Source organism: Lineus longissimus, chromosome 19 (genome assembly GCF_910592395.1).
Source record: "Lineus longissimus chromosome 19, tnLinLong1.2, whole genome shotgun sequence".
NCBI classification, from domain to species: Eukaryota; Metazoa; Nemertea; class Pilidiophora; order Heteronemertea; family Lineidae; genus Lineus; species Lineus longissimus.
The window spans coordinates 5,001-32,000 of NC_088326.1; the positions used below are offsets into that span (position 1 = coordinate 5,001).

At 45.2% G+C, this 27,000-nt stretch overlaps 1 protein-coding gene across 7 annotated transcripts in view; it reads left to right on the forward strand.

The window, feature by feature from the left end:
• The first annotated feature begins 8,344 nt into the window (after positions 1-8,344).
• LOC135502910 (clavesin-2-like) overlaps positions 8,345-27,000 on the forward strand; it is a 36,553-nt gene continuing 17,897 nt past the window's right edge. Inside the window, exons 1-3 of one of the 7 annotated variants that reach the window (XM_064796099.1) lie at positions 15,515-16,007; positions 16,469-16,756; positions 17,437-17,659. In XM_064796099.1, the coding sequence (XP_064652169.1) occupies positions 17,515-17,659 (145 nt within the window). In that variant the 5' untranslated portion in view covers positions 15,515-16,007; positions 16,469-16,756; positions 17,437-17,514. The other 6 variants (XM_064796100.1, XM_064796104.1, XM_064796103.1 and 3 more) reach the window with 6 other exon arrangements.

Here is a 27,000-nt window from a genome sequence, read left to right on the forward strand (position 1 = left end):
CCTAACCCTAACCCTAACCCTAACCCTAACCCTAACCCTAACCCTAACCCTAACCCTAACCCTAACCCTAACCCTAACCCTAACCCTAACCCTAACCCTAACCCTAACCCTAACCCTAACCCTAACCCTAACCCTAACCCTAACCCTAACCCTAACCCTAACCCTAACCCTAACCCTAACCCTAACCCTAACCCTAACCCTAACCCTAACCCTAACCCTAACCCTAACCCTAACCCTAACCCTAACCCTAACCCTAACCCTAACCCTAACCCTAACCCTAACCCTAACCCTAACCCTAACCCTAACCCTAACCCTAACCCTAACCCTAACCCTAACCCTAACCCTAACCCTAACCCTAACCCTAACCCTAACCCTAACCCTAACCCTAACCCTAACCCTAACCCTAACCCTAACCCTAACCCTAACCCTAACCCTAACCCTAACCCTAACCCTAACCCTAACCCTAACCCTAACCCTAACCCTAACCCTAACCCTAACCCTAACCCTAACCCTAACCCTAACCCTAACCCTAACCCTAACCCTAACCCTAACCCTAACCCTAACCCTAACCCTAACCCTAACCCTAACCCTAACCCTAACCCTAACCCTAACCCTAACCCTAACCCTAACCCTAACCCTAACCCTAACCCTAACCCTAACCCTAACCCTAACCCTAACCCTAACCCTAACCCTAACCCTAACCCTAACCCTAACCCTAACCCTAACCCTAACCCTAACCCTAACCCTAACCCTAACCCTAACCCTAACCCTAACCCTAACCCTAACCCTAACCCTAACCCTAACCCTAACCCTAACCCTAACCCTAACCCTAACCCTAACCCTAACCCTAACCCTAACCCTAACCCTAACCCTAACCCTAACCCTAACCCTAACCCTAACCCTAACCCTAACCCTAACCCTAACCCTAACCCTAACCCTAACCCTAACCCTAACCCTAACCCTAACCCTAACCCTAACCCTAACCCTAACCCTAACCCTAACCCTAACCCTAACCCTAACCCTAACCCTAACCCTAACCCTAACCCTAACCCTAACCCTAACCCTAACCCTAACCCTAACCCTAACCCTAACCCTAACCCTAACCCTAACCCTAACCCTAACCCTAACCCTAACCCTAACCCTAACCCTAACCCTAACCCTAACCCTAACCCTAACCCTAACCCTAACCCTAACCCTAACCCTAACCCTAACCCTAACCCTAACCCTAACCCTAACCCTAACCCTAACCCTAACCCTAACCCTAACCCTAACCCTAACCCTAACCCTAACCCTAACCCTAACCCTAACCCTAACCCTAACCCTAACCCTAACCCTAACCCTAACCCTAACCCTAACCCTAACCCTAACCCTAACCCTAACCCTAACCCTAACCCTAACCCTAACCCTAACCCTAACCCTAACCCTAACCCTAACCCTAACCCTAACCCTAACCCTAACCCTAACCCTAACCCTAACCCTAACCCTAACCCTAACCCTAACCCTAACCCTAACCCTAACCCTAACCCTAACCCTAACCCTAACCCTAACCCTAACCCTAACCCTAACCCTAACCCTAACCCTAACCCTAACCCTAACCCTAACCCTAACCCTAACCCTAACCCTAACCCTAACCCTAACCCTAACCCTAACCCTAACCCTAACCCTAACCCTAACCCTAACCCTAACCCTAACCCTAACCCTAACCCTAACCCTAACCCTAACCCTAACCCTAACCCTAACCCTAACCCTAACCCTAACCCTAACCCTAACCCTAACCCTAACCCTAACCCTAACCCTAACCCTAACCCTAACCCTAACCCTAACCCTAACCCTAACCCTAACCCTAACCCTAACCCTAACCCTAACCCTAACCCTAACCCTAACCCTAACCCTAACCCTAACCCTAACCCTAACCCTAACCCTAACCCTAACCCTAACCCTAACCCTAACCCTAACCCTAACCCTAACCCTAACCCTAACCCTAACCCTAACCCTAACCCTAACCCTAACCCTAACCCTAACCCTAACCCTAACCCTAACCCTAACCCTAACCCTAACCCTAACCCTAACCCTAACCCTAACCCTAACCCTAACCCTAACCCTAACCCTAACCCTAACCCTAACCCTAACCCTAACCCTAACCCTAACCCTAACCCTAACCCTAACCCTAACCCTAACCCTAACCCTAACCCTAACCCTAACCCTAACCCTAACCCTAACCCTAACCCTAACCCTAACCCTAACCCTAACCCTAACCCTAACCCTAACCCTAACCCTAACCCTAACCCTAACCCTAACCCTAACCCTAACCCTAACCCTAACCCTAACCCTAACCCTAACCCTAACCCTAACCCTAACCCTAACCCTAACCCTAACCCTAACCCTAACCCTAACCCTAACCCTAACCCTAACCCTAACCCTAACCCTAACCCTAACCCTAACCCTAACCCTAACCCTAACCCTAACCCTAACCCTAACCCTAACCCTAACCCTAACCCTAACCCTAACCCTAACCCTAACCCTAACCCTAACCCTAACCCTAACCCTAACCCTAACCCTAACCCTAACCCTAACCCTAACCCTAACCCTAACCCTAACCCTAACCCTAACCCTAACCCTAACCCTAACCCTAACCCTAACCCTAACCCTAACCCTAACCCTAACCCTAACCCTAACCCTAACCCTAACCCTAACCCTAACCCTAACCCTAACCCTAACCCTAACCCTAACCCTAACCCTAACCCTAACCCTAACCCTAACCCTAACCCTAACCCTAACCCTAACCCTAACCCTAACCCTAACCCTAACCCTAACCCTAACCCTAACCCTAACCCTAACCCTAACCCTAACCCTAACCCTAACCCTAACCCTAACCCTAACCCTAACCCTAACCCTAACCCTAACCCTAACCCTAACCCTAACCCTAACCCTAACCCTAACCCTAACCCTAACCCTAACCCTAACCCTAACCCTAACCCTAACCCTAACCCTAACCCTAACCCTAACCCTAACCCTAACCCTAACCCTAACCCTAACCCTAACCCTAACCCTAACCCTAACCCTAACCCTAACCCTAACCCTAACCCTAACCCTAACCCTAACCCTAACCCTAACCCTAACCCTAACCCTAACCCTAACCCTAACCCTAACCCTAACCCTAACCCTAACCCTAACCCTAACCCTAACCCTAACCCTAACCCTAACCCTAACCCTAACCCTAACCCTAACCCTAACCCTAACCCTAACCCTAACCCTAACCCTAACCCTAACCCTAACCCTAACCCTAACCCTAACCCTAACCCTAACCCTAACCCTAACCCTAACCCTAACCCTAACCCTAACCCTAACCCTAACCCTAACCCTAACCCTAACCCTAACCCTAACCCTAACCCTAACCCTAACCCCTAACCCCTAACCCCTAACCCCTAACCCTAACCCTAACCCTAACCCTAACCCTAACCCTAACCCTAACCCTAACCCTAACCCTAACCCTAACCCTAACCCTAACCCTAACCCTAACCCTAACCCTAACCCTAACCCTAACCCTAACCCTAACCCTAACCCTAACCCTAACCCTAACCCTAACCCTAACCCTAACCCTAACCCTAACCCTAACCCTAACCCTAACCCTAACCCTAACCCTAACCCTAACCCTAACCCTAACCCCTAACCCTAACCCTAACCCTAACCCTAACCCTAACCCTAACCCTAACCCTAACCCTAACCCTAACCCTAACCCTAACCCTAACCCAACCCCAACCCCAACCCCAACCCCAACCCCAACCCCAACCCCAACCCTAACCCTAACCCTAACCCTAACCCTAACCCCTAGGGTTAGTTGCCCTAGGGTTAGTTGGCCTAGGGTTAGTTGCCCTAGGGTTAGTTGCCCTAGGGTTAGTTGGCCTAGGGTTAGTTGGCCTAGGGTTAGTTGCCCTAGGGTTAGTTGCCCTAGGGTTAGTTGGCCTAGGGTTAGTTGCCCTAGGGTTAGTTGCCCTAGGGTTAGTTGCCCTAGGGTTAGTTGCCCTAGGGTTAGTTGGCCTAGGGTTAGTTGGCCTAGGGTTAGTTGCCCTAGGGTTAGTTGCCCTAGGGTTAGTTGGCCTAGGGTTAGTTGGCCTAGGGTTAGTTGGCCTAGGGTTAGTTGGCCTAGGGTTAGTTGGCCTAGGGTTAGTTGCCCTAGGGTTAGTTGGCCTAGGGTTAGTTGCCCTAGGGTTAGTTGGCCTAGGGTTAGTTGCCCTAGGGTTAGTTGCCCTAGGGTTAGTTGGCCTAGGGTTAGTTGGCCTAGGGTTAGTTGGCCTAGGGTTAGTTGGCCTAGGGTTAGTTGCCCTAGGGTTAGTTGGCCTAGGGTTAGTTGCCCTAGGGTTAGTTGCCCTAGGGTTAGTTGGCCTAGGGTTAGTTGGCCTAGGGTTAGTTGGCCTAGGGTTAGTTGGCCTAGGGTTAGTTGGCCTAGGGTAAGTTGCCCTAGGGTTAGTTGGCCTAGGGTTAGTTGCCCTAGGGTTAGTTGCCCTAGGGTTAGTTGGCCTAGGGTTAGTTGGCCTAGGGTTAGTTGGCCTAGGGTTAGTTGGCCTAGGGTTAGTTGCCCTAGGGTTAGTTGGCCTAGGGTTAGTTGCCCTAGGGTTAGTTGCCCTAGGGTTAGTTGCCCTAGGGTTAGTTGGCTAGTTGCCCTAGGGTTAGTTGGCCTAGGGTTAGTTGGCCTAGGGTTAGTTGCCCTAGGGTTAGTTGCCCTAGGGCTAGTTGCCCTAGGGTTAGTTGCCCTAGGGTTAGTTGCCCTAGGGTTAGTTGGCCTAGGGTTAGTTGCCCTAGGGTTATTTGCCCTAGGGTTAGTTGCCCTAGGGTTAGTTGCCCTAGGGTTAGTTGCCCTAGGGTTAGTTGCCCTAGGGTTAGTTGCCCTAGGGTTAGTTGGCCTAGGGTTAGTTGCCCTAGGGTTAGTTGCCCTAGGGTTAGTTGGCCTAGGGTTAGTTGCCCTAGGGTTAGTTGCGCTAGGGTTAGTTGCGCTAGGGTTAGTTGCCCTAGGGTTAGTTGGCCTAGGGTTAGTTGCCCTAGGGTTAGTTGGCCTAGGGTTAGTTTGCCTAGGGTTAGTTGCCCTAGGGTTAGTTGCCCTAGGGTTAGTTGGCCTAGGGTTAGTTGCCCTAGGGTTAGTTGGCCTAGGGTTAGTCGGCCTAGGGTTAGTCGCCCTAGGGTTAGTCGCCCTAGGGTTAGTCGCCCTAGGGTTAGTCGCCCTAGGGTTAGTCGGCCTAGCGTTAGTCGGCCTAGGGTTAGTCGCCCTAGGGTTAGTTGCCCTAGGGTTAGTTGCCCTAGGGTTAGTTGGCCTAGGGTTAGTTGGCCTAGGGTTAGTTGGCCTAGGGTTAGTTGGCCTAGGGTTAGTTGCCCTAGGGTTAGTTGGCCTAGGGTTAGTTGCCCTAGGGTTAGTTGCCCTAGGGTTAGCTGGCCTAGGGTTAGTTGCCCTAGGGTTAGTTGGTCTAGGGTTAGTTGCCCTAGGGTTAGTTGCCCTAGGGTTAGCTGGCCTAGGGTTAGTTGGCCTAGGGTTAGTTGCCCTAGGGTTAGTTGGTCTAGGGTTAGTTGCCCTAGGGTTAGTTGGCCTAGGGTTAGTTGCCCTAGGGTTAGTTGCCCTAGGGTTAGTTGCCCTAGGGTTAGTTGGCCTAGGGTTAGTTGGCCTAGGGTTAGTTGCCCTAGGGTTAGTTGGCCTAGGGTTAGTTGGCCTAGGGTTAGTTGGCCTAGGGTTAGTTGGCCTAGGGTTAGTTGGCCTAGGGTTAGTTGGCCTAGGGTTAGTTGGCCTAGGGTTAGTTGCCCTAGGGTAAGTTGGCCTAGGGTTAGTTGGCCTAGGGTTAGTTGGCCTAGGGTTAGTTGGCCTAGGGTTAGTTGCCCTAGGGTTAGTTGCCCTAGGGTTAGTTGGCCTAGGGTTAGTTGCCCTAGGGTTAGTTGGCCTAGGGTTAGTTGCCCTAGGGTAAGTTGGCCTAGGGTTAGTTGCCCTAGGGTTAGTTGCCCTAGGGTTAGTTGGCCTAGGGTTAGTTGGCCTAGGGTTAGTTGCCCTAGGGTTAGTTGCCCTAGGGTTAGTTGGCCTAGGGTTAGTTGGCCTAGGGTTAGTTGCCCTAGGGTTAGTTGGTTAGTCGACGAAATACGAAGACGACGAAAGACGAAGACGACGAAAGACGGAGACGACGAAAGACGAAGACGACGAAATACGAAGACGACGAAAGACGAAGACGAAAACGACGAAAGACGAAGACGAAGACGACGAAGACGACGAAAGATGAAGACGACAAAAGACGAAGACGACGACGAAAGAGGAAGTCGTTTCATCCTATAAATGAAAGAAAACCTTTCGTTTCTTCCTAAAACGCAAAGAAAGGAAGTCGTTTCTTCCTATGAATGAAAGAAAGCATGTTTTTTCTTCCTCGAAAGCAGAGAGAGACAGTAGTGGCCTTAGGGTTAGTGGCCTTAGGGTTAGTGGCTTTTGGTTTAGTGGCTTTGGGGTTTGTTGCCTTAGGGGTAGTGGCTTTAGGGTTAGTGGCCTTAGGGGTAGTGGCTTTAGGGTTAGTGGCCTTGAAGGGACGAAGGGGCGAAGGGGCGAAGTGTAGAAGGGGCGAAGCGGCGAAGGGGCGAAGGGGAAGGGACGAAAGACGAAGGGGTGAAGGGGCGAAGTGGCGAAGGGGCGAAAGGGCGACAGGACGACAGGACGACAGGACGAAAGACGAAGGGGCGAAGGGACAAAGGGGCGAAGGGAGAAGGGGCGAAGGGGCGAAGGAACGACGGAGCGAAGGGGTGAAGCGGCGAAGGGGCGAAAGGGCGAAAGGGCGAAAGGACGACAGGACGAAAGATGAAGGGACGAAGGGGCGACGGAACAAAGGGGCCAAGGTGGGTTGTTCTCTTCAAAGGCTGACATGCACTGGATGTGGAGCTCCCTTTTCAGGTTTTCTCAAAGACAGAAGGTTGTTCTCTCCAAAGGGTGAGATGTACTGGATGAGGAGCTAGCTATTCAAGGTGTCTCAAAGGGTGAGATGTACTGGATGAGGAGCTAGCTATTCAAGGTGTCTCAAAGGGTGAGATGTACTGGATGAGGTGCTAGCTATTCAAGGTGTCTCAAAGGTTGAGATGTACTGGATCAGGAGCTAGCTATTCAAGGTGTCTCAAAGGGTGAGATGTACTGGATCAGGAGCTAGCTATTCAAGGTGTCTCAAAGGTTGAGATGTACTGGATGAGGAGCTAGCTATTCAAGGTGTCTCAAAGGGTGAGATGTACTGGATGAGGAGCTAGCTATTCAAGGTGTCTCAAAGGGTGAGATGTACTGGATGAGGTGCTAGCTATTCAAGGTGTCTCAAAGGTTGAGATGTACTGGATCAGGAGCTAGCTATTCAAGGTGTCTCAAAGGGTGAGATGTACTGGATCAGGAGCTAGCTATTCATGGTGTCTCAAAGACAGTGGGTTGTTCTCTTCAAAGGGTGAGATGTACTGGATGAGGTGCTAGCTATTCAAGGTGTCTCATTAAAATCGTATTGGGATTTTTGACCCGAGTGCAGAGGAGCCAGAATGATCTGAATATGTACCAGCTACTGCTCTTGCCATTCCAACTGTACTTCAGTAGCTCAGTGGTCTTAGGCGATGACTGCTGGCGCTGGTTGTTACTTTTGCGCTGGTTCGAATCCCACCGGTCCCCAACTTCGTGAAATTGGGCAACTTCAACGTGATAAGACTGCCTAAGGATTTTATTTTTGATTCCAAATCCCAGGGTCTTCAAGACATACTTCACGGGGTGTTTATAGGTAAGATATCTCAAAAAGCCATACCTTTAATAAAAACAAGACAAAACAGTTTTCCTCTGTCAAGTAATATTGTCTAAGACCTGTACTTTTATTCTAACATAAAAGTTTTTGATGAAGTGACACTGAAAGGTAGAAATGCCCCAAGGAACCAATCTGAAACTTCCGCCCCACCCGTGGGATTCGCTCTCGTCACGTCATGAGCACATTGAACTGCTGAACCGCAACAAAAGACAAGTGGCCTGCCGAAGATCAGCGATGGCCAAACGATTCCTTCTTTGTAGATTTGACAACCTTGGAAAGCACATCTACTTTTACACTAAGTTTTATACTTTCCAGCAAATGCAGTGAATATATCTGTACATGTGGAGTTTATCGATGAATTTCAACAAATCTAAATTTTAATTCATTGTACCGAGGTACTTTCTCAATCCCGAACAAAAGTCCCAGGGAGCAAAACAAATTCGATTTGGAACGAAACGACTTCGATTTAGAGCGAAACGACTGGGGGCGAAATGGTCAGGGAGCGAAACGACCGGATACCCTTTGAACAAATCAAGAGACAGCAGCATCAGGTATTTTGTATAGGCGTCGCCACTTGTATTATCTCAATTGGTCTCCAAGAGTAGAAAGGAGGTTTTTGGTCACTGGATTAAAACGCCGAAAATAAGGTAAGTACACTAATTACACCCGAATTGTTAATTTTACTATACTGATATTTGTTATAGTGACCGATCGAATGCGAAGGTTTTGAAATCACTGTTGTATATTTGTGAGAAATGGTCTTATTTTGACAGATTCGAGCCTAACACGTCCATCATGATCTCACTATCTGATGAGTTAGTACGGGCTTTTACTGTGTATCCATAACTGCATGCTGGGACTAAGACAACGGCAATTTTCTTATTTTCAGTGATCGCCAATAGGTTTCATCTCTATTATCATTTTCCAGTTGGCTTATTGGGATTTATCTGTCTTGGCCGGGTATCCAACAAGTTTTCACAAGACAGTTTCTGTAGCCAAGCAGAAATCATTTCTTTTTCAGCAGGCTTGAGCAGAACATTATCATAAAAGAAAACTACATAGAAAGTATAGTGATATCATTCGCTGAACAGTCTTTGTTTAAACGATTAAACTGATGTAGACATTTATATATATACTTGTAAAATGCACTATACCCTTCCTTAAATGCCTGCATTAGGTTACATCTTGAAATGTAACTAAGAACACTACCCCACCATATTCATGCGTCTTGTTAAACTTGATAACAACATCTGCCCTGACCATGGCACTCACTATCAATGTTTATTGGCTCCAGTGGTACAGAAGGCCTCCTTTTTTAGCCATGGCCTTAGTGGACACCGCTGTTAGTAGAACACCCTCTCATAACCCTTTGTGTACTGACTGATTTAGTCTGTAATAGGCCATTTTCTGTTCAATTTGACCTCTGTGACCAGGTCACCCTTTAAAGGACTACATTTGCCAGTCCCAGTGGGGTCCTTTATAAAGCTGTTCTTCTATATCTACATGACATTGGAGACTAGTCAAGTTTTAAAGACACATCTTTAAAAATAGCAGACAGGTGAGGAAAAGCATGATATTCCCTTAATGTCGTTGAAGTCAATCTCTGAGGAAATTTTATGGTACCGTCCCTCTCGATCCATGATTAACCATCATGGGTCTATCATTTAGTATTGATTATGAAGATAATATCAGCAGAGCGGGCAGGGTTAATCAATGTAATGTTTCTGCAGCTAAATTGTCATTTGTTTTGAATAATGTATGAGGCGTCCCGTAAGAGAACAGTGCAGTAGCGATAACACCATTGTACATTGTTTCTGTGGATCGGATTTATTCATGCTGACTCAGCAATAATCCAATTTTCTCGGCATTGACGTCATGATTGGTATATATCTTCTGGATTGGCGACACTTGGTGCAATCGCGGTGGTTGCCAGAAAATGCATCCAAACGATTGTTTAGCGAGGCTTTGTCTCGGGCAAATATTGAATTAGAAGGCAACAAAAGAAAATCCCCTCCTGGTAGACAGACCCAGAATGTTAAAGGAGCCTTTCGGCCTCCCTCAAAAAGTCCTGCCTTGTTCCTCTTATGAGTAAATGTTGCAGCTTAATGAGTTGGTTCTATTATGACACAGTTCTCATCGAAGGATAGTGTTCATCCGAGGCAAACTCATCCAAAACCCGACTGGTTGACTGTCCCAGACATGATTGCAGCTGGTATCCGAGGCAAACTCATCCAAAGCCCGACTGGTTGACTGTCCCAGACATGATTGCAGCTGGTATCCGAGGCAAACTCATCCAAAGCCCGACTGGTTGACTGTCCCAGACATGATTGCAGCTGGTATCCGAGGCAAACTCATCCAAAGCCCGACTGGTTGACTGTCCCAGACATGATTGCAGCTGGTATCCGAGGCAAACTCATCCAAAGCCCGACTGGTTGACTGTCCCAGACATGATTGCAGCTGGTATCCGAGGCAAACTCATCCAAAGCCCGACTGGTTGACTGTCCCAGACATGATTGCAGCTGGTATCCGAGGCAAACTCATCCAAAGCCCGACTGGTTGACTGTCCCAGACATGATTGCAGCTGGTACCCGAGGCAAACTCATCCAAAGCCCGACTGGTTGACTGTCCCAGACATGATTGCAGCTGGTATCCGAGGCAAACTCATCCAAAGCCCGACTGGTTGACTGTCCCAGACATGATTGCAGCTGGTCTCCATATTTGCATTTGCCAGATATTTTAATGATCACATTTGGTTGATGACCAAGTCTGAGTTGCACAGCAGATACCTGTATAGCATGAGTTCAGATCAACATTGACAACACAGGGACAGTGATGCTTCCAAAACACACAGGAAGTAATTCCTAAGTTATCTAAGCCATTGCTGTATTGAAGATAGGTTTTGACCATCTGACTGACATTATTTCAATCAGTGGCCGCCTCCACTCCACCTGTAACAGCCAAGTTGTCTGTTTACCACATGTCCAATCCGCACCTAATTCATCTTAAGCATTCATGTTTGGCCAAAGGAAGATTGGAGCTTCTCTTCCTTGCAATTAACAGTGGCTTCGTGGGTTTGTAATCAGAGGATTTCTAGCTGCATTCTAAGCCGCCTTTCTCATTTTCCGAGTTCGAAATCTGAGCTGATATAATCAAAGGAACATGTTAAAACTCTTAACATGTGGGTATCACTAGCCCGTGGCCTTCTTTCGCACACACCCCACTGTCGACTTCTGCATCAGTCACACGACCAGTTTTGTTGATTACTCGATGCGGAAATTAATTGCTGCATTCTGAGGAGTGGTTTAGTGCAGTCGTGAAGTTTGTCAGCAAAGCAGTCATGTCGCAGTTAACAATGCTAACGGTAACCTCGGTGACAGTAATGAAATGTTGTTGCCCCGGCCGTGAGGTTACGCTTTAAACCACAATCCAGGGTGACAATGTAGGCACAGCCGGTGCATCCTTGCCATGATTAATTTTGTTGACGGTTTCTAAGGTGCCGCCTGAGGCAATCAGAAATGTGTCATCGGTGCAAATGAAAATGCAATAATTGTGAGTTATTTGCCTTTTGAAAGGCGTGCACAGATTTTAGATTTATGTCATGTGCGTACATCGTGAGTTATTTATCTAGGCAATAGCCAACATGAAGGTTATTTTCTAGCTAGCTCTAACCTAAACTCGAACCATAACCATGACCCTTGTTTATCAAGGGTAAGTCAATGTGTTCCTTCCATTTTAAGTCTTTGGTGAAGGTTATGCCCAGGTATTTTGTGGAGTCTACTTTGTTAAGGCAGTGGCCGTGAAGGTAGTAATCAGGTGGTGGTCTAGATTGGTGGAGGACGCATTTCTTTGGGTGGAACTCCATGAGCCACTCTCTTTCCCAGTACTCGAGTGCGTAGAGGTCGGCTTGTAGCTGTTGTTCATCACTACTTGACTTTGTGAACCGGTACACAATGGTGTCATCCCCAAAGAGGCGTACTTGGGATATGACACACTCAGGCAGGTCATTTGTGTAAATCAAGAATAGCAGCAGTCCAATGACGGATCCTTGCGGTACTCTTGAGGTAACGGGCTTATTTTCAGATGACTCCCCTTCGATGACTACCTGCTGCTTGCATCCGGTTAGGACCTAGCTTGCAAGGTCTGATCTTTGTGAGAGGTAGACGATGTCTCACGATGTGCTTTATGTCGAACCACGCTCTGTGTCCCCAATGAGAAAATTTTTATCGGGTGATGGTGGAAGGCTGGTGGCAGAAGATATCTGAGGGCTGATATAAATGTGAACATCGGTACAGCTGAGTGAATACCTCACTACAGTGCCATGCAGTCAATCATGGCCATCAGTTGGCAACATACATGTACATACATTTTACATGTTAAGTTTCCATATTCTATCATTGGAGGAATATGAATGGACATGAATGTTAGCAGATGGTCGTGACAACTCCCAGACTTATCAGCCACCACTTCCATATACTACATACTTTGTATATATCGCAACAGTGACAGTGCATATGAATAATTATTTGTCTAGTGGCAATGACTTTAGGCAGGAGGAGGAGTCCATGACAGAACATTGTCACTTGGAATATGTTTTGGCATCGCAGTTTTAGATTGCATTCAGAGGATGTGACAATCCAATTTCGGCTTGCCAACGTTCCGAGCCTGCATGTCATGTAATAGTCCTTCTGACATGGGAACAGCCCTTTTGTTTGAGATAGGGAAGAGAAGAATCATATACTTCTAACTCAGAAGGACCTGAAAGTGGTTTCAAACACTGGGCTACTGGTAGGAAGAGAAAGAATTGTTTGAGTCATGATACACATTGCCCCAACGCAACAGCTCCTGACTTCTCTTACACATTGCCGCTAACGTTGCGCATGTTGGATCGTAACCTTTCAAGAACTTTGTATCCTAGGCATCAGTTTACCTGTCTGATCCTTAGAGAGATTGGTTTTAGTCAGAGATTCGGACTGGTTCCTAGTGGTATAGCAGCATAACATGGATGTCCAGGTGTACTTTGAGCATGCTCGTTAAGGTTAAGTATCCGTTAATATCCATGGGTATTGGATCTTGCTTGGCAATCCTCTCTAGTCTGCTTCCTAGCTATAAACCTTCCATGCAATTGAGACTCACCGAAACATGATGGCCCGTGTTCCTGGTAAGCAGTATTCGTGAAAAAGATTGTCCAACGTTCCTCACGTGATCCCAGTTTGCTGGTGATGAATTAGTCAATGTTGAAGTATTGAAGGAAATAGGAAGTAACGAAGTACATGATGCAGGTATTGATATTGATATTGCCAACTGCGGCACAATGTGGGATATGATCTATCAAGATCATAGTGGTATTGGTCTTCAGCAGGAAAAAATGCCGTGCTATCCATCTGACACACCCTTGTAGCTGGATGCTGATACAGGTCTCTTTGTCTGGATGTTACCATGGTTACAACATTCGATGAATGATGTTTAGGGGAGATTGTTAAAAGTTGAAGTGGTCGTTGTGTCCTGTTTTAGTGGAGATTTGCTTAACTGTGTGGAATCGCTTCCCCGTGGTAGAAGTCACTTAGCTTATGATCCGTTGCTGGCCTTTAGAGTGCAATGTACAAGTGACCTTATGCTGGTAATTCACGGCTGTTGCATTGGTTCCACCACGTGGTACTGTTAACGTCGTGTGATTTACATATCAGAAACTTCAAAGATCTCAAAGCATCAACTTACCTTGTATAACGTAATGCATTGGTCATGATTTCTCTAGCTAACCCTTCGTTCATATCACCTTGTCTCTCACTCTCTTCACTGACAATCATTGTTGAGTACGCAGGATGTGTCTGGAATGACGTTCAAGATGACCTCTGAGCTCTTTTTTCTTTTTTCTTGCTGGCACCATGTGGAAAAAAGGGATTAGTCTAGCCATCATCCTCCTCATCATACATCATCATTGTCCCATGTGCTGGTGGACTGGCAATAATGCTCGTTTAAGGGATCACATTAGCCTGATTCAAATGACCTTTCTTGAGATTCCATTGCTTCTATGAAACAGTAATTCAGCTGCTCCATCTGTGTGAGAGAGAATTCCTCTGAGCATATAGTCCAGTCACTGATTGAAACAAATCACTTTTCAGTTTAGATTTTTGTGTGAAATATCTGATGTGATGATCACCATAGGCATAAAGCTTTCCCCTGTGACACAATAAGTCAATTTACTCCTCTTCACCTGAGAGCGCTTGATCTGTGACTGCCTATGACATCAGACATGTCTCGTTAGGAACTCATTAGCGTGAAAAACAAGTTTTGTTCCTAACGCTGGCGTTAACTTAACTTGACGTTAAGTCTAAGGCCTTCATGAAGGAGATAACGCTATGTTAAGTTAACGCCAGCGTTAGCGGTAACATTTGTTTGAACAACCAATGCCCATGTTTAGCTTTTTGCTCATGACCACCTCTTGTATGTATACCTTTAGAAGTTGCTTCAAAGATAGTCCTGACACTGCCAGCGGCGAAGATTGCACACCACTGAGACACCTCTTTGACCTCACAGATATTTTATTGTTTGTTGCCAATTCCATTTGATCGTCTAGTCCAGATATACAGCAAAGATGGCACCTCATCATCGCCATTTTCCCCTCAACTGCCTGCCTCCTGAGTCCTTAATGATCAAAGGAAGGTAATCCGTCCATCTCGCTGGGGTCGAGAAAAACACCATCTTGACAGCTCTGCCTCTCGGACATAGAACATTTAGTCAGTTTAAAAACCAGGATTAATGCAGGCAGACTTATGATCATTGGGAACTTTGAAGTCCTTTGCTCATGCCACAGAGCTCTTTTAGCCAAGAAAAGGATTTCAAAGGTAGTTGTCCTAAACTGGGAAAATGTCCGCTCCTTTCTTTCTCAGGCCCTTGATGGTAGTGGTTCAGAGAAGAGTGTTGATAAAAATTGGCACAAAAGATAGCCAAAGAAACATGAGTGGTCATTTTGGGCAGAAAGGTTGGCTTTCCACAGCCCAGGTGGCCAACGGTCAGTATTGAGAAAACCTATTCAAAGAATTTGATGAATACAGTATCAAAGGTTAAGGAATCAGACCCCAGGCTGATGCCAGCGCTCTGGCTAGAAAACTCACACATCCAGGAATGTCACATGTTTGTCTTTCGGTACCGTGACTCCACATTCGCCTCCTTTATAATTTGTATAGCAGTTAAAGGTGGAATAATATTACCCCCTCACCTCAACACACACCCAAAGGCAAAAAAGGTGACACACTATCAGAAAGGAACAGGCCTTAGTTGGCTATATTCATTCAGCAAGTAGCAGGTGCAATACAAGCTCCGATAAGAAATTGCAATCTTCTGGTTGTCAGCGATTAGTTTCTGCCTGGAGATTTATTCAGCGCTCCATTGGGTAATTGATAAGCCATTGTAAGGAGGGTGGTGATGGAGATGTCTCGTTGGACACACCTGGGTCGCAAATTGATATGACAAGCTTGATTGTCCGCTTGAGTTGATATATCGTGTGATAATAGGTGGCGTTGTGTAATTTCGCCACAAAAGACTGATAACTAAGATCCTTTCTCCTCGGTAAAGCTCAAGACAAGACTAGGGTTGGGTGGCTATCTAGTGCCCGGCCAGCTAGTTTTGGGTACTCGCTCTGAGGAAAAAGCATGAAAGGTTGTGGTGCAGGTCACCGCCAATCTGGGTTTCCTTGGATCTAAGTTTCCCCCCCCCCCCGCCCCCCCGATCATGTCTACTTACTGTTCAGTTAGTGACAAGTCAGCAACCCAGTTAGCGAGTCGCCAACTCAATCAGAGATTCAATGTCAGATGTCAGTTTGATCTTCGGTACGACTCATATTCTACTCATGGCCAAGTGTCAATATACCATTTATTGGTATTCGTTTCTCACTTAATACGGCTGACCATATTACACACGGTTGTCTGGCAACGCATCTGCCTTAGGGTCGTCCCGTTGCTGAGCAGTGTTATTCTTGTTCTCTGTGTTCTGCATTGTTTTCAAAGGCAAAAGAGCAATGTTTATCTACGAAATGGTAGGAACGTAAATGCGGCGAGGCAGTTGCCCATCACTGAAGCCGAGGTCGAGATGTTAGTTATTCAGTTGCTAATGCTGTGGTAGGAATGTAAGTTAGGCAGATCCTCGATGGCGTTTGGCTGCCCTGGAGACTGAGGCTCCTCACCACTTGTTAGACGTATTATCCAACGGTAACGCGATGTCAGCTGCTTGGAGGTAAGATTTGCTTGGAATGTAAGTCATCTCAGAATGGTATACTCTTAAGGCGAGGACTCTTCTGTCTGGTCAATTGACATAGTATCCTGATTGACATTCAAATGACCTTAGCACTCGGTAATTATGTCTCCAGGCATTAAATGAATCACTCTGGTATGTCTCAAGGCATTGCATGAATTATCCAAATATAGTAGTAGTGAAGATGCGTTGATTCACTTGACTTAGAATGAACATGAGGGGGGAGTTTAGGGGTGATTTATTACAGTACACTTGCATATAAAATGCACCTGGTTGCATTTCCAAATCCTAGCAAAAATTCAAATGAATCTAATATTAGCTGAACACATGACGACAGATGTGTGCTGCATATAGATTGATTTAACCAGACCTGGGTGATGGTAATTGGACATTACACAGGTGCAATCATATCCATTTCATACAACCATATCGATAATTTCCAGTAGTTCAGCTGATGATGTTTGGTTGTGTTGCGTGTACTGATGAGAGAGCTGGCTTTCCGTTTCCAATGTGACACATTGTGAGGAAGTCCAACCGCAACAAGACAATGGTTTCGCCCTGCACAGCAAGACGCCACTTCGCCTTAGAACGCACTGACTTCTTGAGATATGGATAGCGGTTGGTGATTCAGTGGATTTTATTTGTCAGAATATGGAGCAGATTAGGCTATTGGACGGAGAGGATGAAAGAGATGAATCACTTAACATGTTTCTTATGTTTCCCAAACGGAGGTAGGGGGCATTATTACCTTGGTGTGAGTTGTAACATCACAGCAGCCTGGGGAAGCTCCGTCCGAACAGTCGTCTGGCGTCGTCTGGCTTTTCCAACAATGATCTAACAAACTGAATCTCGAAGAGCTTCCAAGTCAGTTTACTACAATGTGAGAGTAACAATATGATCCACAGACAAAATCATTCCTCATCAATGTAGTACTGACCCACCCACCTTATTAGAAATGATGGAAATAGGAACCAGGAATGATTTTGTATTGTGGATATGACACAGCCTTTTCATTCGCGTATACTAAAGTCTCGGATGACTTAATTGATTATGTTGTATCTCGTTTCGATCCCATTGTAAGCATAAGCGATAGAGCACCTTACTGTCAACTTATGTCTGGTGTATAGGGAAGGTACTAACATGAGATTTCATAGCACATTTCGATGATGATAGCCAGGAAAGGGTCAAAATGGGAAAGGGGCGAATTGGGAAAGTGTCAAATTGGACAGAAAAGGGGCGAAGCCGAAAAGGGGCAAAATGGAAAGGGACAAATCGTGTTGGGGCGAAATGGGAATAAGGGGCGAAACAGGAAAGGGGCGGACTGGGAAAGGGACGAATTAGGAAGGGGTAGAATAGGAAGGGGCGAAATGGGAATAAACCACTGATTCCTTCTCTTTGTATCTATTTTCAGAGCATCACTCCTAAACCAACATAGATGGCGCTCTAAACAGCAACGGGGAGATCTGAATTGGATACAAATGACGATCAGATGACTCCAAAAATGGCGGAGTTTGGCTGGGGGCTCTCGGACGAGACGCTCAAAAAGGCGCGGACGGAATTGAATGAGATTCCTGAGCGTCGTCGTGAGGCAATTGAAGCCATTAAGGAACAGATGGTCACACGGCCAGATATAGGTAGGCTCACTTTCATTTTAAACATTATTATTGGTGCAACTAGCATCCTAAACTACTGAAGAAACTCAATTTTAGGTACTGTTTATCGCGAGTATCGTGTTGCTGTGGAGGTGAAAATGAGAAATATGAGTTGCCAAAATGCGTGCTCACCAACATCTGATAGATCTAATTGATTTGGCTCTCAACCATCTCATATTCTCTCATTGTTCATCAAGGGTTCTACATTTGGCGGGTTTCAATTCTCTGACAGTTCCATTACTTGTTGATGATAGTTATTTTGCCAGACCATCGAAGATGCCATGTGTGTCTCATTTCTATGTCTGCTTCTGTTTGATCTGTTCTGGCTTCTCTCTGTGCAGCCATAACAGAAAGGTATAGGAAATCCCAGGAAAACTTTGATAAATAGTAACAATGTACTTATAAAAGCGGATTTGAAGCTTGTGAGGCAAGGCATTACTTTTAGAGCTCTACATGTCTGACATCTCCATGAAGCTACCAGTGGAAGAAGGTCACAATCTTCAGGTGGAGTGATGCCAATGCCGTGAGCTCTTCAGTAGGGATCTCGAGCCTCCTTTACAACACTTTAATCAAACAAAGATTGAAACACCAATTTGAGATCAATATCAAGGATGCCCTTTCAAAAACCATGAAGAGCTCTGAACCAAATAGGATTCGGACGATTCTAAGTTGACTCCAGTGACCAAGTCCATTATATATCAAACATGAAGAGATGCAAGTAAAGTTAGTCAATTGGATTACTGCTGGAGAATTCTAAACGAATTTGATTATGATCATCAAAGGAGAGATATGAGATATGGCGAAAATTTAATTTTGACATTTTCAGAAATGAATGTGTGGTGGTGTTCGAGTGTCGAGTATTTTGTCACTTGTGATGAGATGTTTTAGTCTATACCACGGCATGAGTATTAGGGTAACAAGTCGGTTTTTTTGAACGAGGAAATGATTTAAACGTTAGTGTGGGATTTTTAAAGGTATAACGTATTACTGTTTCGATCCATCTGCCTATGTCTGAGGCAAAATGAAGTACATTTCTTTACAAATCAGTGAGCAATGAGGCATTGTCAGTACGCATATTTGCCGTGAACTGAACATTTGACTTGAATCTGCTGGCTAAATAATTCGCCAACAAAAATTCTCAAATGGATACCAAACATGATACGTGATATCGGCTACCTGGGTGGTCTCGTTAATGAAACATATCGGAAAGGTATCAATTCCTTTCGACCCCAGAAACAGGGATCAATGTACTCATTTCGATTTTTCTGTGCTATAAATAGACATTTCATGATGCCTTAGGATATGGAGGCAATGCTCGCTGAATGCCCGAGGATCACCAGAACTGTGGTCGCCACAATGAAAGGTAGAGAGAATAAGCTCTGATCATCATTGTGAGAAGCTGGGGCTATTCTATGAACTGGTCTCACCCTCTGAAAGTGCCAATGATGGGCTTTTCTGGAAGGTATGCATCAACCCTGGTGACACATAGCAATACACCACTCACCAATGGAATCGAACATCTGACCACCAACGATTGTCGAAAACTGTCGTCGCGGCTTCCGCGTTACAACGGATTTAAAACAAATTCAATTGGTAGTTTTGTTTCAAGTAGTTTTAGCGGATATGACGCATTTGGTGCTGGTGGCAGAGTGTTTCCCCATCTCATATGAATGTGCAGGTTTGGTTGTAAGGTGCCAGCAGTTTGCTCCCAGCATGATCTGGGTGATGCCTTAGTTTCAAACTTGTTATTGTCGTCTGCTGACAATGTCCGAATCCCCACACTGCTTATACCTCTGACCAGGCGCTGGTTTGACAGCGGCTTGACGCGTGCCTTTTTGGGTGTTCTCGCTTCAATGGAGGAATAGACCGCTTTGCGCTGTTTTGACGCCGGGTTTTCTTGCTTAGATCTCAAAGTACATAATATGCCCATCATATGGCAATGCCAGATCCCACATTGTTATGGTTATTTCAGTAAGTTCCTTTGCATTTGGCATCAGTAAATCGATTCATTATGCATGGGCAATCAGTGTTGCTTTATGGGAATCGACGGCTGTCCCGAGTGATCACTTCTACATTCACATCACGCCAAGGTCACGATGAATAGACATATCCAGCATCCGAATGATTGTGTTAACGTCAGTGACCTATGTGTGGTTCCAAGCCGTAAGTTCATACTACTGTTATTGAAAATCAATTGTGAAGACGCATGGACTGTCTGTGGTTAGTCTAGCCAGTGTGCCAACTCCAGGACATTGATCGCAACATCTTTAAGGTATTGGGAGTTTTCCTCGGCTACCTGCATTAGTCATATGTAGGCCAGCCACCAGGCAGCGATATCCTATCTATTAAGTCCTCCCCCAACACGCTGAAGTGAGTGATAAAACGTGTGATAAACTATTCCATTCAAAACAACACTGGCAAGATGATACATGGCATCCTTGACACTTGAAAAAGTAATTACATCGTCATGTGACTTATCCAATGTATTTCCAACACTACTCGCTCTAATTCTTTGAAGTCAATATGTTACGCACTCGAGTTTCAAACCACTGAGATCAAAAATATAAAGACACATCCTTATTGAATATTGGATGGTCCAAATACTGTTTAATATAATAACCATCACATTCTCCTGTAACCTACTTGATCGACTTCTTGCGCCAGACATGATATAAAGTCCTTGATTATGCATAGATCTACTGAACTGTTTTATTTTGCATGCACTTCATGCAGTGTGTATTAAGTTATTCAAGCCAGGAGTTTGGTGAATAGTTAGACATTCCCATTGCTTTCAGCAGAAGTGTGTTGAGTACAGCATTCGTCTTGCCGGTTGTTGACCATCATTGCAACTATTGAACTTGAACCATCACCAGACCATCCCATGTCCTCACAATCCCATTGATATCACCATTTCTCAGTCACCACTCTCAGGGCTAATTCACCAATAAATCCTTATAAATGACCATGGAAGCTCTGAGCAGCCATCCGCCATTCATTCCCATCATTCACTGAGCCTTGACCCATATCTCTCCCTAATCCGAGTCCTCAGTAATTTGTTGATATGATCTCATGTTATGAGACATGTTTCAAGACACGTTCTATGTGTTGTACCTTCCTTATGATACTAGCCTGAAAGGTCGAGTGCCATGGTTGGCGTTATTGGCTAAGAGCCCGGGTACTGAGGTCATTTGCTCCCTTGTATAAATCAACACAAGTAGGTAGTTGGTGCAAGGGACCTGTGATCTGGTTCATTAGCAATGAAAGTGTCTCAGCCTGCTATTAGTCATGGAAAGTTCCCTTTAAATACTAGGCTCCACTACCCCTCGTATCACTACACGAGGCTAGCTAGGATGCAGAAAAACCCATCTGCTACGTTAGTTCGCCTGTCCATTGATTTTGGCAAAGAGACAACACAATGAAATGTCACAACAATGTTTTTGTGAGAGATCATCTCCTTTGAGCTGGCTCTGAACCAAGAAAAAAACAGCCCAGCTATTGATTCTTGGCAGAAAACACAACCCATTTTTTTACAGATAAAGTAATCAATATGTCTGGCTATACCTTCCTTAACTTACCTGCTGATGTTGCTGGATGTGGGGGTGTAAGACTATACCTTCCTTAACTTACCTGCTGATGTTGCTGGATGTGGGGGTGTAAGACTATACCTTCCTTAACTTACCTGCTGATGTTGCTGGTTGTGGGGGTGTAAGACTATACCTTCCTTAACTTACCTGCTGATGTTGCTGGTTGTGGGGGTGTAAGACTATACCTTCCTTAACTTACCTGCTGATGTTGCTGGATGTGGGGGTGTAAGACTATACCTTCCTTAACTTACCTGCTGATGATGCCCTGATTTACCCCTGATTTCCTCAGGATGACTAGATGTAACCATCAATAATAAGACAAGACTGATTCAACAAGTCTTCTCTCTATGCCACCGTTCTCAAGTTTGGACGAGAAGATAGACTTGCCCACTGTAGAATATGTTTTGCCTGAAGCAACACCAATTAATGTATTTTGAGACGTCGTTTCCGAACCTCATTGCAACACCCTTGAAAACTGAGGGAAAAAAAATTTATACTGAATATCGTTTGTGCTACTGGAGTGTGACCTTAAAGGTTTGATGGTAATTGTACATCAGGTTTTGAATAATGATGTAAGGAATGATAATGGCCCTGCGTCTTCGAAGACCAACATTACGGAATTTCTTCAGAATATATTTTTATCGTGAACGCCATCATTCACCGATGCATGCCTATTTGCACATGAACAGCCAAGGGCCAGACATTGTATGTGTACTCATTCCAGTGGGCTGTACAGTGTTCACAGCTGCACTAAGCCAGTTGTTGCGGGGAGATTAGGAGAAGGTTGGTGAGCAAGAGATTTGTCTACCAAATGTGTACTCATTCCAGTGGGCTGTACAGTGTTCACAGCTGCACTAAGCCAGTTGTTGCGGGGAGATTAGGAGAAGGTTGGTGAGCAAGAGATTTGTCTACCAAATGTGTACTCATTCCAGTGGGCTGTACAGTGTTCACAGCTGCACTAAGCCAGTTGTTGCGGGGAGATTAGGAGAAGGTTGGTGAGCAAGAGATTTGTCTACCAAATGTGTACTCATTCCAGTGGGCTGTACAGTGTTCACAGCTGCACTAAGCCAGTTGTTGCGGGGAGATTAGGAGAAGGTTGGTGAGCAAGAGATTTGTCTACCAAATGTGTACTCATTCCAGTGGGCTGTACAGTGTTCACAGCTGCACTAAGCCAGTTGTTGCGGGGAGATTAGGAGAAGGTTGGTGAGCAAGAGATTTGTCTACCAAATGTGTACTCATTCCAGTGGGCTGTACAGTGTTCACAGCTGCACTAAGCCAGTTGTTGCGGGGAGATTAGGAGAAGGTTGGTGAGCAAGAGATTTGTCTACCAAATGTGTACGCCACGTGGATTTGTTAATCAAACAGATGCCTAAGGTAATGGTAGGTTTTTCCAGTCCAGACATGGGTTTAACTTCATGAAACGTCATTCTGACATTAAAGATCAACCGCACTTTTACCGATTGTCTATTCTCCAGTTTCAAAAGCATGCATGTAACCTACTGTAGAACATAAAGTGAAGACACTCTTCTGAGAAACACTCACAAGATGTGGAACATTGCACACAGTTACATGTGATGGCGCTTGTCGCCGATGGACGACTAATGGACTCGTGTAAAGGAAATGTGCTATCGGTTTTCCAATCTGAAGTGTAGAAGTGCATTCCTCTCAGAGGGACAGGTTGTTGGACGTGAACCTGCACAGGCAACCACAGAGATATTGGCTGTTTCTATGAAGGGAAAGAAAGGAAGTCTAGACATTACTCCTGGCAGTACAGACACTTTGTAAAGTCACAGATCTTGGCAACATAGACACATAGTTGTGTGGGAACATCTGCCGATAACCAGTAAGACCACTCCTTCCATTCATGATATAAGACGAGAAAAGAGACCAGATGTCATTTTTCCAATCTTAAGTATGGTACGAAGTATTAGCTGTTTCCACGAGAAAGGCAAGTGAAGATATTACTAATGGCTTCTTCCAGGATGTTGTATAGTGTAAGGTCATTATGGCATGTCAGAGAGAGAGAGAGATCCCACAGAGTACCACCACATACATGAGAAGTTGCGGAGGAGATTGAATGAGAGGCATCGTCAAGTGAATGGTAGGGTGAAGGGAAGCATCTTTTCCTGATGACCTGGCATTCAGGATGATGCCCACGGGAGTGATTGGTGATAGTGTCAATTCCCTCAGGAAAGCATGTTCCTGTGGTCCCCTCAAGTCGATGAACATGAAGCGAACGCTTTCTCAAGATTTTCCAAAGCACCCATCCTTCCACACAGTCCTCCACGGAAACAAGCTCCTATTCCTACAACCAGCCTTCAGTCTAGGAGAGCGCCGAGTTAATTCATGCATTAAATGTGTTGAGTTTTTAATTAAAGTGTAATTGCCGACTAAATGGCGTCTTACGGAATCCCTCGGGCATTTTTTAATCTTCGTAAGAACGGATGATTTCTTTCTTTCTGGTTACAATTGTAGAACACTTGATTCTAAAGAGAATTTCAAAATTTACTAATTGAAGTATCCCTTGATGACATTGATGACACGGTATTATTAACAATATGAGATCGAATCACTGTGCTGTCGAGACCTCGCATTGCCAGTTTAGGGTTGGCAAGAGAAAGCAAGTTGCTAGGTGCTAACACGGTGATAAAAGATTCGAAATGGACAATGGTTAAGATGGCTTTGAAATAATAGAAGTCCACAAACCTTCAAACTCTAACATGGCATGAAAACAAAGAGTCTCAGGAGGAACCCAAACCCCGGCCAGTTCATCGTTGTAATCTCATTTCAACTTCATTTCAATACCTCTGGCAAATCCACCATATTGATAAACCCACACCATCACCTCATTATACCAATCCCGTCAAGATGACAAAAATGGAAGCAATCTCACCCAAGAAATGCTGCCTGTGACATTTTTGTAATTATGGGCTTCACCAATTCTCTTGTCATTGTTGATGTGAATCATGGAAGTGCAGCTATGTTGGGGAATGTAGTCCTAATCAGTTTCACTCATAACATAATGTTACCCTTGAACTTCTCTATGTGCTCGTTGTGATAGGCGGTCGTCCTATTATATGGGCAGGCAGATAGTAGAGACCAAGTTCATTCCTTGGGTTTTAATATCGGCCTGCTAATAAAAGGAAAACATGGTCTCTGCAGATACATCTGAACACGGTGGAGCTTGATCACTGCAGATACATCTGAACACGGTGGAGCTGGTCTTAGACATGGTGGAGCTTGCTTTCGTTTGTGCCTCATCTTCGTCATGTCAATAATGACATTATCAGATGATGTCCACAGACCTGCTAATTATTCCTCTGGGGGTAATGAGCAACGATAGCTAATCTTCTTTGTGGATCAGTCGCTTCAGCTGCAGTCTAAGTCTGATAACATGTGCATTAGGGTGCGGCCTAAACTTCTATCGGGAATTGGGTTGTGACAGCTTTCACAACAGTACGTTGTGGCATGTCACACGGTAAAGAGGTTTGACTAGAAACCCTCAAGACAGTGCTCGTAGTACCTTTTGGAAGTCTGATGAGAACCCGGGTTTTAGTCTACCAGGTTAGTCGTATTTTAAACATCTCAAATGTATCTTAACGTTATGAAGTTGCACATGACATAAACTTTGAGAAGTAAATCGGCATGGACAACCAGCCAACTTGACCTAGTTTATCATCCCCAGCAGCATGGTACTGCCTGCTCAAGTGGTGAGGGTACTGACGCGATGGAGGCTGAGGCTCCGGAGGAAGGGGTGGCCAATCTATACATAACATTCGTGTGAAAGCTTGTCCTGGGTGGTGCAGGTCTATAATTCAAACCCCGGAGAATCAACTGATTCCTTCTTCTCGTTCCCACTCATTAGACTCACATCAGGGTTAGGTTTTTGCTTCCTCTAATCAAATTGCACATGATTATTGACGAACCCAACAGAGGTCTTATCAAAGACCAAGAATACATCTGCCTGATTAGAGGTCTTCCCTCTCGTTTGTTTCCCGTAACTGCTCGTTTCTTTGATGTTGCCTTCTTGTGATCGACCTGGTTTATGCTTTTCTTTCACTTTGGTATCATCCCGGTCGTTTATGACATTTGGAGCTGAAACAGCAGGCAATCAAAGTTCTGATCTTGGTGGCATTCACCAGCTCTTCGCTATGAGGAGACAACCATGGTTGTAGAAGTGAAGCAGAGTTACGGATGTCGCTAGCCATCCTTCTCTGAGCCCCCGTTTGAATCTCGCTTTATCTTCACCCTTTGCTGTTCCATTGTAGTCTGGCAAAGAGACAGCAACTTCGCATCGGGAATGAAATCAATGTACTTAATGGATGAAATGCAAAATAAATTCTGGCGAAGCTATTCAACTTGGGGGTTGCTAGGTTCCCAGTACGCCCACTACCTATACATGTATGGATTCTCAGGCTTGTTAGGCCAGTAGTTTTGTATTTGAGGAAGAGTATCATGTTGTATCAAAGGTTACATCCCTAGCGGTGATTGCTGCCTCCTGCCATCTTGAGTTGTAATGTTTTGATAAATGTCAGGGAAATAGATTGACGTACCTGTCATCCTCAACAAAGCACTGTATCCTTGGTAAAGAATAAACGATGCCATTCTCCCAAGAACTTGGGTAAACAAAGCTAATAACAGCCTTGATTCACCTTATGAGAAAGATGATAACAAGGCTCTATGCAATTAATGAGGAACGGGGTCAAAGACGGAAGAGAAGAATACGTTTCCAGAGATCGGAGAGCAAAATATATCAACTTCATTAGAGGTTGATAGGGTAGAAATGGTGGAAATAGCGGAGGAGGACATCATGGCAGTACGCTGACCTTCGTCATCCCTGAATCTGTGTCACATACTAAAGAGATGAATAACAATCTATGCGGTCTATTCGAAGTACCTACGAAAAGAAGCAATCAGAAATGGTTGATCAGAATCTTCAAAAATCATTGTCTCAAAATCCCGTTCGTTCTGTTAGCCATTTGGTATGATATTGCAAATCATTAATGGTCCACCACCTTTCTGCCTCCAAACCTCTGCTTTTAGCTCTGACACACCTTTCAGCCCATGAATGGCTAACTCCACCAGATATTCATCCAAAGGACCGAAAACACCCCGACACACACCCTAGCAGTCCACAGATTCCAAGCTATCACACTTGACATCACCGAGTTGCAATGGTCTGAGCTAACTCGATAAACATTTTAACCTAGAAATGGCTTTGAGTAAAATTGCTTTATGTTATAAAGGTTTTCCAAGATTTCAAAATAAAACTTTGAGAGAATGTTTTCTAGCATATTAAACCCGATCCTAACAGCTCTATCCTCTCAAGAAGATGGCAACACTTTATTCCACATCAATTAGATTTCATCAAGATGACAAGCATATCAAATTCTTGATGTCTCACTCTAGCTTTAATTCTGAGATGTTTCAAAAGGCCCTCGTCAACATTGGTACTGTTTCCCGATATCACAAGATGTAACGCTTCATTGCAGCAATCTTTGATGTGGCAGTTAGCGCCGGATCATCTGTCGTTTGAAGTTATACCCCCACGGAGCTGCCAACTTCCTCTAGCTCTTCATTGAGAGGAGCTGAAGGATATGTGTGGGCTAAGATTTAGTGAGGAGGTAGTTTAGATGTTTTGTTCCTAGGTTTTGCCTTCCGAGAGAATATTTTTTAACTTCAAGTCCAAAAAGGTTGGCTAGTTCAGAGATTGCTGGCCTCAAGCTTTCTCTTTTACAA